Source organism: Bemisia tabaci, chromosome 1 (genome assembly GCF_918797505.1).
Source record: "Bemisia tabaci chromosome 1, PGI_BMITA_v3".
Taxonomy (NCBI): Eukaryota; Metazoa; Arthropoda; class Insecta; order Hemiptera; family Aleyrodidae; genus Bemisia; species Bemisia tabaci.
The window spans coordinates 3,230,257-3,243,850 of record NC_092793.1 but is presented as its reverse complement, the minus strand read 5'-3'; the positions used below and the strand labels follow the sequence as shown (position 1 = coordinate 3,243,850).

At 34.3% G+C, this 13,594-nt stretch overlaps 1 protein-coding gene across 3 annotated transcripts in view; it reads right to left on the bottom strand.

Annotated features, from left to right (window-relative positions):
- The window catches only part of spg (dedicator of cytokinesis spg), a 150,233-nt gene that overhangs the window by 38,640 nt on the left and 97,999 nt on the right, over window positions 1-13,594 (bottom strand). For all 3 annotated transcript variants that reach the window (XM_019044183.2, XM_019044182.2, XM_019044184.2), the window contains exons 9-16: window positions 7,693-7,774; window positions 6,541-6,856; window positions 5,905-6,037; window positions 5,182-5,296; window positions 3,686-3,848; window positions 2,651-2,730; window positions 1,818-2,007; window positions 14-204 (exon numbers count right to left, since the gene is read on the bottom strand). In XM_019044183.2, the coding sequence (XP_018899728.2) occupies window positions 14-204; window positions 1,818-2,007; window positions 2,651-2,730; window positions 3,686-3,848; window positions 5,182-5,296; window positions 5,905-6,037; window positions 6,541-6,856; window positions 7,693-7,774 (1,270 nt within the window). The remainder of the gene's footprint in view (window positions 1-13; window positions 205-1,817; window positions 2,008-2,650; window positions 2,731-3,685; window positions 3,849-5,181; window positions 5,297-5,904; window positions 6,038-6,540; window positions 6,857-7,692; window positions 7,775-13,594) is intronic.

Here is a 13,594-nt window from a genome sequence, read left to right as displayed (position 1 = left end):
ACAAAACACTTACCAAAACATGGAAGACTAGTCCTGAATGAGAAGTGGAATTTCCATCCTCGGTAGAGAACATTGAAAAAAGGGCATCTAAAACATCTTGCAAAAATTTGACTAACTCTTCTCCATCTAACTTCAAAGCTCGTTTCAAGGCTTCCTGGATTCTCTCTGGATGTTGCTTCCATTGCAGTAAATACAGCAGATCAACTGTGGAATGGAAAGACAATTGATGGGAAAGAGCAAAGCTTGTCTTGGTCTTCAGCAAGGCATCTGGCTGCTTCGAATAAAATTGTAAAGGAAGGTCAAGGAGCCACACAGCTAATGGCAAAGCTCAAGTTTCAGTAGATTTCTTGAAAATAATTTGAAATTGCGGGAATTTGAAATTTGTTGCTAATTACACACTCATTTAAGAGGCAGAACCTGAAGACCAAGTCCGACTAAAAATTGCTTTGGATGCTTCAACTTAGTACTGTAGAGCGGTCTTTGCCCACAGTTAAAATTGAATTTCGAAAACACAGCCAGATATTGTCCCAGTTTAAAAAGTTTAGCAATTCTCTGCTTGGCCAGTAGTTTTCTTTGAAGCAGAGCCTGATGGATTTTTTTTTTTTTCAAAAACATTTTTTTGCAGATTTTTTTCTAGACATCTTGAATGAAATTTAAAGAAACATCCGTGCAAAACAATCTGGTACTAAATCTACTGATTTTTTAAAACATGTTTTCCTTGAATGAACTGCAGAAAGAGTGGGTCGAAGGCAATTTTTTTTGGTAATCTGCGAATGGCTAGGGCCCCAATATTGTCGATAGGTGCCAGAATTGGCAAATTTTTTTAGGCCATTACTTGAACTTCATTGTAAAAATGAGGGTTGTAGTTTTAAGGGCTGGATTATCCAATTTTTTAGGTTTTTTTAAAAATGAAATCTCTCTTGACATCTATGTGTGACGTCAAGCGACACTACTGCACCACGTGTCAAACGCGGTGCCTGTGCATAAAATTTGTCTCCTCACACGTCACTCCGCTCCCATTAGCCACACAGATCATAGATTTCAAGCATGCGGCCGGCTCGCCCATTTAGCGGCTCTCACCACTAGTCAGAATACTACATTTGATCTTCAGGCATATGTGCTACAAGCTAACTTTGACAATCAAAGGTATTCTTAATTATTTTAAATTCTAGAATTGATTTTTGCAAGAATAGAATTAATTAGGTGTAATTCAACACCAATTCGTGCAATATTTTACATGAAAAACGTTGATTTGCATGGCCTCATCCTGAAAAATCCTGAATAATTTTTAGCGCTGAGTTTGAGAATATCCCTGGTTCATCCCATACAATCACCAGTTTTTCGGAAAGTGGGGATTTTATTCAAATAGCAAACTTATCTATTTATCTACGGAAAATTTATTTTTCCAGAAAAATGATGCATAATAAAAAAAAACCAAGGTAATGTTTGGATTCAACCCTAAAATACTCTTAAGTTGTCTGTTGAATCCCCAGTGTTCCTTCCAGTGCAAGCCTGCATAATTATTTCACTCTAAGAGTTACCACAGGCTCGAGATATACAAAAAAAAAAAATAACGTTTTATGCTTTCAGATTACTGCAAAAATCGATTTTTATCTTGCAAAACTCGATTTCAAAAATTCGATTTTTATCTTGCAAAAATCGATTTCTAGATTTAAAATAGGTACATAGAAATACCTTACTCTGTGAAATAATTAAACCTAGCATAGATACCAAAAGTGGCTTTATTTTTAAAAAACTTAAAAAATTGGAAAATCTGGCCCTCAACACTAAATGAAAGAATCACTTCAATAATTTACCATTTTGAGTGAGTTTAGTGGAGCAGAGAAGGGTACGAATATAAACCATCTCTTTATGACTAACAGAAAATACGGTTCCATCACATTTGCCGACAGGGTCATTAGGTCCCGAAGCTAATCCAAGGTACAACGAAGGGTCAAGTTTGCTCTTCTCGTAGCAACGAAACACGAAAAGCTCATGAGATCCATCCTAAAAGAAAAAAAATTAATCAAATCACAGCTTGTTCATGATTGAATAATATTTGGTGCACCATAAAGAAATTATTAAAGAAAATTGATTGGGAATTACAATAAACTTTGAGACGAGGTGCTCTAAAAATACATTAGAGATGAGTAAGAAAATGGGCTACTAAACAACCATAACGAAGGATTGAAAGGTATTTAGAACTTGAATTACATGCGCATACGAGGGTATCAACATTAAGAGGGAAAGAGAGCTTGTTTACAGGAGCTGATGACTCCTTCGAGAAGGCTTTTTACAAGGGAGGGGGGGAGCAGGGTAAGAGAAGTTCATTTCTGGGAGTTTTTGGTGTCTTAAAAATTCTTCACAAAATTTCTGAGGTATCAAGAGTCATGCCTCCTTCAATAGGAAAAAACGACAGGGAGGAAAAACGATTCTTTGGACTACAAGTGGTTTTTTCTTTTGACCCATAATGAATGATTAATGGGAAAGAATTTTATAAATTTTCAATTCAGGAACTAAAAGCAGAAGTAAGCTTTGAAAGAAAGTAATAAAATATTTGAATGAACCATTTAATATAAAGTTACATTTTTGAATTTAAAATTAAAATAGGTATACTTTCATAACAAAAGATTTGCACTGAGGGACTTACTTGTAAAGTAGCACCACTAGGTTCCATGAGCCGGGCAAATGAAAACCCAAACAATTTTTTATTATCAGTCTTATCTCTTGCTGTAAAAAACAGAACAGAAATTTGAAAAATACATAAAATAATTTCATGAAAATGACTAAATCAAGTTAATCAAGAATTCAGGTATGATCCGAGGCTGAGAAATAGGCTGGGAACATTCACTCAGCTTATGTTAAAAGGTTTAGAGGGGCATTTACTTCTACTCTTAGTGAGTAGAGCAAGTTAAGCTTTCTCCAAGGGCTTTCATTGGACATACATTTAAACATAATGTACAAACAACTAAAAATTGTGTATTCAGAAAAAAATCTGAACTAGTGAGGACAATTTTCAAGTCTCTGTACTAAGATATCTGACTACTTGATGCACAGTTTTTTCCCTGAGCATTTTCGTATTTCATTCACATAAAACAATGGACCACTTGACAGGGTAAAAATTTAAGCCTTCCGATATATGTTTCTTCCTCCAAAAATTTCTCATAGATTATAATTTGCACAACGAAAACAACTGATATTCTCTTCAAATGAGGAAAATAACGTTTATATTTATCATTGGATACAATAAATCTGAATTTCTTGCTCACAAGAAAAGCGAGAGTCTGCTTGAATCAAATTGCACATTACAACAGTTTTTGTAGGCTTTTAAATTGAAAAGTGTCCTTTCCTCATCATGTGCTGTTCAAAGTCTAAAAAATATGCAATAGCTGAGCCAAAGCGCTGAGATTGGGCTGTCATATTTATTTACCACAGGGACTGTCACGCTAACGTTTAGTGTGCAACTTACCATTCTTTTTTCTACGTGCACCGAGTTCAAATTCACGTATCGAAAAACATTAATGTCTTTGTTAGGAGTTTAAATCAGTAATTTTTGTGGCACAAATCTAATTCTTCGTGAAATTTTGATGAGAAAACTTAAATCATGCTGCTTAAGTTCGCACCTTGTCGAGTAGTCTATTCAGAAATGAAACAATAATTAAAAAATTTTGGAAATTGGACTTACTTGAGCAATGTTTGTATTCTAGTCGGACATGAGCATTTTGATACTTTTCAATTGGGACTGTAAGGCGAATTGTTTCAAACCAAGCAGGTGAATTGTGATGGTAAATGATCATGGACTGATATTCACTGCTCCCATCAACTCCACTAGCACCCCATAATGTGTTCTAGGTGGAAAAAATAAAGAAACATTGTTACAAAAAACCCCCAAAAAGATAAAAGTGGCTATGACAAAAATCAAGTGATGTAAACCAACAGAGTTTTCGTAGCACAAGACAACAGTGGTGAAACTACCGGACCACATATTTCGTTTGTAGTGTTTGAAAATCTCTTCTTCCATTTTATTTCTTTAGAGGAGAACAAATCAATATCACTCCTTAATGTTTCCACAGAGTTTTCTTCAAACAGAAAAAAAATCACAGGAGTTTTCAAGTATTGGCGCTGAGTGGTTTTGCATTTAAAAAATAAAATATGATAGGAGGTCTGCAATTTTTCAAACCAAGATACATGGTATAGTAGTTTCACTGTCAATAGGTGTTCCACAGGTAGTCTAACAGTGAGTCTGACAGTCAAGACATTTTGATGGTGGTACCTTGAAATAATAAAAAACCGGGTAAGATAATTTACAGCAAGAGTCAGTATGAATAATTTCACTTAGCTATTTGCAGTAGTTTTGGTTCCGATTTTAACTTAAAGGTTTACAGCTCTCTGAACTTCATTATTGTCGCTTGTTACACAACGTTTTCTTCCAAATTTACTCTGAGACGGTCTTTAATCTATTTTTTTTCTCCCTAATTTCTTCTGTCTCTTTCTAAGTTCCAATTTGTCAAGCATTCTAGGCCTTCAGCCAATGCTTGTACACAATCAGACGCACCATCTCCTTTATTTAACATCTTTTTTATCTGTGCACCGGATGGCTAATGCAATACTGCCTAAGAGTTACAGTTTCCAGGCTACAGAGCCTTTTTTTGGCTCCAGGAATTTAACTTTGCTTTGACCATCTAAGCTAAGACTACAAGTCCTCTCTTAAGCTCTCGCAAGTCATTCTACGTTATATTTTACCAAGTGCAATATTCCCATCTTTTTGTAATCCGGTGTTGTGAATAAAGTGTGTCGTGCTCTCTCAACAGACTTCCAGTGTCATTCTTCTAAATCTGCTCTCCAAAAAATTAACGTTAACTTTTCGCTCTCCCAGATTTTAAAGAATTATTACTATTTCAAATGCTTTTCACTTGGTGCGCGAATAGTGAAGAAACCAATCGGATACCTCGCAACGTGGTATCTCAAAACATGGTCCTTCATTGTAACGTGACAGTTATACAGCCTCTCATTTCAGGCCTTCTGTTTGTTGATTGTTTCAAATGAGTGAGAGGAGGAAGCAGCCAAAAGAAAAAAGCGCAAAGGTTGGATACAGAAAAATGAGAGGAAAAAAGAAATTAAGTATTGATTGATAAAACTTTCTAAGTACATATGTAAGATACATAATAAGTAAACATTTACCGGAATACGTTGACCTTCTGAGTCTAGGACTAAAACTGTAACTTCAATGTTCTTCCCTGTTGACTTTCCACCCTTCTCAAATTCGCCTCGCTCCAAAGTTAAATATAGATCATTTCTGAAAAGAACAAAACAAACTTTCATAGTAAGTTGTGTGAGAATGAACATTCAATTTTCAACATACTAAAAATCAGGTGGTAGAAGAGAGTTTATTTGACAATTTTGGGTGGACGGGGAGGGGGGAGACTAGGGTCGGGGCTTCAAGGACACAATGTTGGGCTTCCTTAAAATGAAATCACCATCTGGAATTTTTTTTAAAATAACTACATAGACTTTCTCAATCTTTGTTTACAAGCAATGTTGCTAAATTGACATATTTGGCAAAATGAGTCCAAAATTGAAAAATTCAGGGTGAATCTAGAAGCATAGAAAATGCTTTTTCAGCAATATGCTTTTGCTCTTCAGCTTTTTGCCATGAGGCAATTTTTATATTTGCCAAGATGGTTTTATTTTGGTCCGCTTAATATAATGTTCCGTATTGGTGCTGAATGAGTAACGAGGCATTAAACTGGACATAACTTACTATTACTTTACAACTAACACTCAAAATCCTCATTGAAAAATATTGATAGGTCTTTACAAACACCAATCAAGATCCTCATTTTGAAGTCACTCAAAAATCTGTCATCACTCTCGCAAAAATATTTCCAAAGTAAAGGTACTTACCGAACATCGCCAGGCATTATGACATCGGGAAAACCTAATTTACGGGACAGAGAAATACTTTTGAAGAGGAGGGGGTTTTCCTCCCGAACTTGATTCAACTCTCCATGTAATAATCTTAAAGACACATCGATACCTGAAACCAAACAATAACCAAATATTCTAAGGTGTTTTTATAGGATGAAAAAAAGGGCCACAGACTAGCACCTTACAAAGTAATCAAAGGGTAAAAAAATGAATAAAAAAAAAACTAAGACAGATTTTAATTTTCCTCTTTAATTTGTGTTGAGACGTAGAAGCATTGGCTCTCTTGGATAACTCCAACGAGCTGAGAAGACTCAAGAGAACGAAGCCATGGGAGCTCGCTTCCATGGCTCGTTAATAGCTACGAGGTAATCTCGATTTGGAGTTTATACTCCTAATTTAAAGTGACCTAGGTCACTATATTAGAATAGTGTTAGACTACTCGGTCGTCTAACTTAATCTACTTAATATAATTATAGAAACAATGTATATAATATCCTAGTGATAGATTACAATAAAATAATAGAAAAAAAAAAAAAAAATTTGTGTTGAGAAAGGTCTGAGAAAGAAAATGTAAAGTACGAGACTTGGAATTTATGTGCCTACTTCACTTACCATAGTTGGGCTGACCGGGTAAAACATTAAATTTATTCGTTTGCTTCTTGATGATGAACTCGTGAAGTTGGTAGAAGTCCTTTTCTTCACATGTGTGTACTTTGAACGTGAACTCTTTCTCTTCATTACTGGATGTGACCATATCCCCGATGTTCAATACTGCTACACCATTTGGTCGCTTGAATCCCGAGCCAGAGGAATGACTGAGGGTGGATGTTGATGATTTCTTCGAAGAATCTGAATAAAGCATCTTGCCCACTCGCATCACATGAGCAACAATGAATGTATCTTTAGTAAGATCACTGTTTCCAAGATCCTGTAAGATAAAAAGTATCCATATTTTTCTGAAACACAGATTCTCCAGATGCGTTTCAGATTTTTCGGAAACGCATTTTTTTGAGGCTGCTTGCAACAATTGCCTACATTTGATTCTCATTCATATTTTGTAATTGTGGACATTAATTAATTAATTTTGAATTAAGAAATAAAAATTAATAATAAATTAATAAGGAATAAGATGAGAAGAACTAAAGATAATAAGATAAGATAGTTAATTAATTAATTAATTTTTCTCTCTCTCTTTCAGATAAATAGATCATGCTATTGCTGCATTTGAAAATCTTTGATAATTTATTTTCTTTCTTTCTTTCTTCTTTAGAGGTGTAAATGGCCTTAGATGCTAAAGCACCCTTTAAAATAAAATTATTTTACTACTACTACTACTTTCTTTCTTTCTTTCTTTTTTAAAGAAAAGAAAACTAACGAAATACCTCCTATAAATTTTTTGTAAGTATTTTAAGATGAGTGAAGAAAATTCAGAGAAAATTTCAAGAGGAATTGTTGATAAGTTCTCATATAATGAAATAAAACGTTAGCAGTGATTTGTAATGTTGCAATCAAAGATTCATATTTACTGACTTCAGTCATCTAATTTGAGGCCTTCATGACTCTCTGATGAGGCATCTAGTAAAGATAAAATAAAAACTGCGCAGCCATTCTTAAGAAGCAAACGTCCCTTTCCTTTGATAACCAGTTTACTCTTCATGGCAAGAATAGTAATTGATGAGTTTTATAAGATTCATTACTAAAGTTTCAGATACAAAACCAAAAAAAAATGACAACAAAACAAGTATAAGAGCATTTTATACTTACTATAAATATTGTGCAATTACTATTTAGCTTTTCAATGTAATTTGAAAATCCTTCTTTAGATATTTTGACTAGAAAACGTTCACTGAAACAAAAAAGAGGCAGAAGACCTTACAATAAAGTTTACAAGAGCACAAGACAATGCTAATGAAAGATGTTAGAGGGCTCAGTGAGATTACATGAAGCTGAATCCAGTCTCTACAACTTCATCTACGATATACTGAAAATTCACGAATTCCTGAGTATAATTTAAGTGGAGGTTAAAAAATCTGGTAAGTGCCAAATTTTATGTAAAAAGTAGGAATGGCGTTTCTGTTGGTCAAAAACAATTAAACAAGTTATCGACAGACCTCCACAACCAAGCCTGCATTTAAAAGAGAATAGGTGTGCAGTAAATGTGAGATTGCAGAATGTCAGCAGCAATTCTATTGTTCTATTGCATAATTGATTAAAATGCAAAAGCTGCAAAATTGATTCGTTTTGTATCAGCCAATAGTTTTTCTGTTTTGAGGGGTTCAATCATTCTGAATAATAGATCAGTTTCCAGTCACAGCACAGCGTACTTTTCACCTTTCCATAAAAATCTTTGAAAATGAGGTAAAGCTCAGAAATTAATTCCTAGGATCCCACTTGAGTTAAGAAGTAAAATTTCTCTGCACCCCTACATGGAGGAAAGTTTTAATGGGCAGTAGATGCATCTGAAAAGAAAGTTCTTGAAAAAAATCTTAGATCCTCACATTTGTGTATCGTCCAGGCAAGTGTGAGAAGTAATTAATTCGAATTTACAGCAAATAGGCAATTATGCAAGAATTTCTAAGCCCTCCTCCGAAATTAATGAACAATCCCTCATTTTTATGAAGACGATAAAAAAAGAGAACCCTCCACCCTCCCCCTTCCCCATTGGAATTTTCAATGGCTAAAATGCTGTAGAAACGGAGATTTCGAAACAATCTAGCAGGATTTCGCCATTTTCCTTGTTCTCTTGGGAGACCACGCAATCTGACCAGTTGCAAATTAAGAAGTTTCTGCAACCCTGCAAAAAGGTACAACTGACCTTCATGACATTTAATTAAAGCCTGAAGTTAAATGAAAAAAAAAGGAGCTTATCAATGCGAGGTATCATTTAAATTTTGATCTTAATGGTTTAGTTTTTTTTTTTTTTTTTTTTGTGGGTTTTGTGGCTTCTAATCCTTTATATTATTTTAGTAGGACTCTACAGCCATCTATAGACAAAGGAGGGTTATATAGGGTTAAGAAGGGTTTGACAGAGTAGGAGTGTACAGAAAGGTTTTTGTAAGGTTTTTAGAGAATTGGGTGGGTAGATAGTAAAAGTAAGAGTCCCCTACACCAGCTTCACGCTAGGAGGCTCGACATAGCGACTTTTAAGAAAATAATTGACTGAGCCATGGAGAACATACCAAGTGAACAATCAGGACAGCTGTTTGGTAGGGCTTAGAAGGATTGTGTAGACTAGTACTGGTTTGGACAATTGGAATTTTTGTATTTGTGGAATTGGACAATTAGAGGGAAATATTATTGGTAGTTAGGAAGTTATTTATTATTTTATATTTACTTAAGGAGGGTTTATGTAGTAATGATGCTATATTGTAGGGAGGGAAATATTTTATATTTTTTAGGTCTTGAAACATTTTATCTCTATCTTTTAGTTTTTCGCATTGGAAGAGGATATGGTTTAGGTCGCCTACCAGGCCACATTCACACTTATCAGAATCTTTGAGGTTTATGCGTTTAAGGTGAGTTGGGAATATACCATGTCCTATTCGTAATCTTATGAAGTTCTTAATAGAGGATCTGTTCCAATGGAATTTGTGGAACCATGGTTTCTTTGAAATTTTTGGTTGTATTAATTTTAGTTTTTGACCTTTCCAAGTGCAGGTCTTCCATTCTAAGCTCCATTCTTTGAACATATTCATCTTTATTATTGGTAGCAGTTGTTTGTAGTGAAGTTTGTTATTAAGTTTATTAGCTAGAGGGAGGATTTTTGTTAGGGCATCTGCTTTTTCGTTGCCAGTAATGCCAACGTGACTAGGTATCCATAGCATATGGATATTATTGTTTTGATTATTGAAAAGGAGCCTTTTAGTGTTCATTAAAGTAGGAGATAGATCGTTTCTTCGATTTAGAAGGGTAGTTAAAACGCTTTTAGAATCAGAGCATATAAGGAGATTTTTTATATTACTTTTAATAATGTATTTCACGGCTTCTTCAATGGCTATAGCTTCGGCGTCAAAAATTGTAGAGTATTCAGAGAGTCTAAATAGTTTGAAAAAGTCATTTACTGTAAACACTGCAGTTACATACGTATCTGTTTTCGCTCCATCTGTGAATATTTGGGTCATATATTTGTACTTAGTATTGACATGGTCTCGAAATTTGTTATGAATTATGGATTGATTTACAATTTCGTTTTTTTTAATATTTAGGAAGTCGATAGATGGTTGGAAGTATTGAAATTTAGGGTCTTGGCATAGTGAAGGTGGTAAGCTAACCTTAGCAATCTCATTCTCGAAAATTTTTAGTTTGAGCCATCTGTGGACAATTAGAGGGAATTGTTTATTTGACCACCAGGTGCTATTAAAGACTGACATTTCTAAGAGTTTAAGGTCATTAATGATCGAATTATTTTCATAGCTCATAGCTTTTATAATTAGCTTATCTGTTAGGTAGTTGAACCTATGATGGATAGTGGGGATTGCTGATTCCACATTAAGGTTATTAGTAGGTGTTGAATTTAGAGCACTTAGAACTTTTCTGATACATTGGTTTTGTATTTTATTGGTTTTATCTACAATTTCGTAGTTATTGCAGTAGACTGCGATGCCATAATCTATTATTGGTCTTATCATGCTAAGGTATAAAAGTCTAGAAACATTTTGATTGACACCCCATGCCGCTCCATTTAGGAATGATAGAATATTTAATTTTGTCTCTACTTTTTCTTTAACGAATTTAAGGTGGGAGTGCCATTTCATTTTATTATTAAATATCAGGCCAAGATATCTAGCATTTGATGAGATAGGAATGTTAGTATCATTAAGTTTAATATGATAGTTAGTGGGGATTCTACGATTAGTAAAAATTACGATTTTAATTTTTTTCATTGAGAAGTCTAAACCTAATTCATGGATTTCTGTTTGAAGGTTATAGAAGTCTCTTACCACAGCATTGATTGCTTCATCTAGGCATTTATTTTGGGAAAAAATGTTTACATCATCAGCGAATTCAGAGATATGGCTAAAGAAGGTTAGTTTAGAATGTAGATTTGAAGAGTATATTAGGTATAACAAGGGGCTTAGAATGCCTCCTTGTGTAAGTCCTTTTGGTATTCGGCGGGGACCCATCGTTATGAATTGATGTCTGAGAAACATTTCGTTATTGGTAATTAGATTTAGGATTATTTTGGTGAAATCTGGGTTTATTCCTTTGGCCAGAAGTTTCTCGAATAAGATGTCATAATTTACGTTATTATAGGCATTTTCTATATCCAGGAAAATAGTGGGCATATATTCTTTGTTTCCTATAGCTTTGTACGCATGAGTGCTGAGTTGGATCAAGTTATGGTAGATATTTTTACCTTTACGAAAGCCGAATTGAAATGGAGAGAGCTTATTATTGGATTCTAGGAAGTATTCTAGCCTGTTAAGTAGAATCCTCTCAAATATTTTTCTCATGGAAGAAATAATCCCAATTGGGCGATAAGATTTAGCAGAATTAGGATCTTGGTCCGTTTTTAATTGTGCAAATATTAGAATTTTTTTCCATGATTCGGGGATTTTTTTTTTTAGTAAAATCTCGTTAAATATGTTGCACATATGTTGTTGAGCCATTGAAGAGGCTTTACTGATGCATTCTATAGGTATATTATCCAAGCCTGGATTTTTCTTTTTTAATTTAGTTAAAGCAAGTTTTAGTTCTTCTAGTGAAATTTTTTCCCATGATTCATTGAAAGTAGAGAAGTCATTCCATTGTTTGGCATGTTGGGAATCAGGAGTGAGATTGTGGAGGAAGTCGGCTGTCCAATCGTTGTTTTTATTTGGGTGAGGGATTAGAGCTCTCTTAAGAATTTTCGTTTTTTCAAATATAATTTTGGCTGGGGTTTTATGATTTAAATTGTTAGTAAATATCTTCCATTGTATTCTTTTTTGTTTTTTCGTAACAAGTTTAAATTGAGCTCTTACTTTCGCCCATTCAAGGTAAATATTTATATTAGGATTATTTTTATAGGCTAGAGCTAAACCGTCTCTTTTGTTTTTCAAATTTTGACACTCTTCATTCCACCATGGAATTTGTTTGTATAGTTTCTTCTTTTTAACTGATGATTTTTGAGTAGTATTATTGTTAGAAAGAAATGGATATCTTGAGTTGTATTCTTGTTGTTTACTTTGGTAGAGTGATTGTTCAATGATCTCTATGAATTTATCATATGTGTAATTTTCCTCAGTTAAGTGGGCGTCTAGTATTCTTCTGTAATAAGACCAGTCTTTTAGTTTATATTTTATCAAAGGGTCCGCTTTTGGCGTTTGAGGGTTAGAGGTCGGTATTGGTTGTTTATTAAGCATGTAGATACAAGGGAAATGGTCACTTCCCCCAGTGAGAAGTGCCTCCCACTCAGTTTTATCAGCCAGGGAATTCGATATAAAAGCTATGTCATTAAAGAAGGGTCCTTGATTGGGAGCAGCTTTCCTGGTAGGTTGAGGGTTTAGAGAGTTTATATTAAACAGATTATGATCTTGGCTTATTTCCATAAGGGTCGAGCCTTTGGAATCTGCGTATTCATAGCCCCATGTCGGGTGTTTAGCATTACAATCTCCTGCCCAGAAAAGGGTTTTGTTGGCTAAATTGTTAGTAATGAAAAAATTATTAAAGTCATTAGTGGTATATTTACTGGTAGGGTTGATATACATGTTAAGTAAGTACAGTTCTAAATTATCTATCACTAATTTGATTAGCTGACTTTCTATTCTTTTAGTTTGTAAATTATCATTAAGTAAGGGAACCGGGGTCGAATTATATTTTAGTTTTACTAGGGTTAGAAGGCCCCCGTACCCATCAGCTCTGTCTAGTCTGTAGCAATTGAAGCCCGGGAATTTCTTTATGTAATTAGGATGCATCCAAGTTTCGGATAGCATTATAATGTCTGGGTCTTGTTGGTTTATAAGGAGTCGTAGATCTACCTCATTTGATATTAGAGAACGGATGTTCCAATTAAGTATCTTAAAATTATTGGGGATTTTTAAATTATTGGTAGAAGACATGTTTGGTCGGAATTTTAGGGAATTTCTTTGTTTTAGGATTTACTAGATTTAGTGACATAGGAACATTTATGTAGACTTTATCCACTTTTGATTGTAATAAGGATATTACTGTTAGTAAGTCTAGAATATCTGTATTTACTTTTTTTATTTTAAATTCTTTTTGATATCGGTTCTCCTATTGTCGTTTAATCTTTTAAGATTAATTAACCTAAAGTCAGTATCGTTCGAAAGTAAGGAGTGAATGTTCCACGTAAGGAGGGAAAAGTTAGGCGGTATAACTACCTGAGAAGTGTTAGGCATAAATTTAAGAAAATAGCAGAGTAACAAAAAAGATAAAAGATGGGAGAAGTAAAAGGAATGAGTAGAACATTGATTGGAACAGCTTAATTGAAAAGATAAAGTGTAATTAAAATGATTTAGTCCGGAAGTTAAGATTTGTTCTATTTCGGTTGCGTAATATTGTGACTGGAAGGAGCTGAGTTGTCTGTATTTGTAGTGATAGGGGGAGGAAGGCGTTGGGAAGATTTATTTGGTTGTGAGGAATTTTTATTAACTGCGCAGGTTGGTGAGGGTGTAGAGGTTTTTTGAGGTTTTTGGTTTGATTTGTTAGGATCTTGTACTGGGAGAGC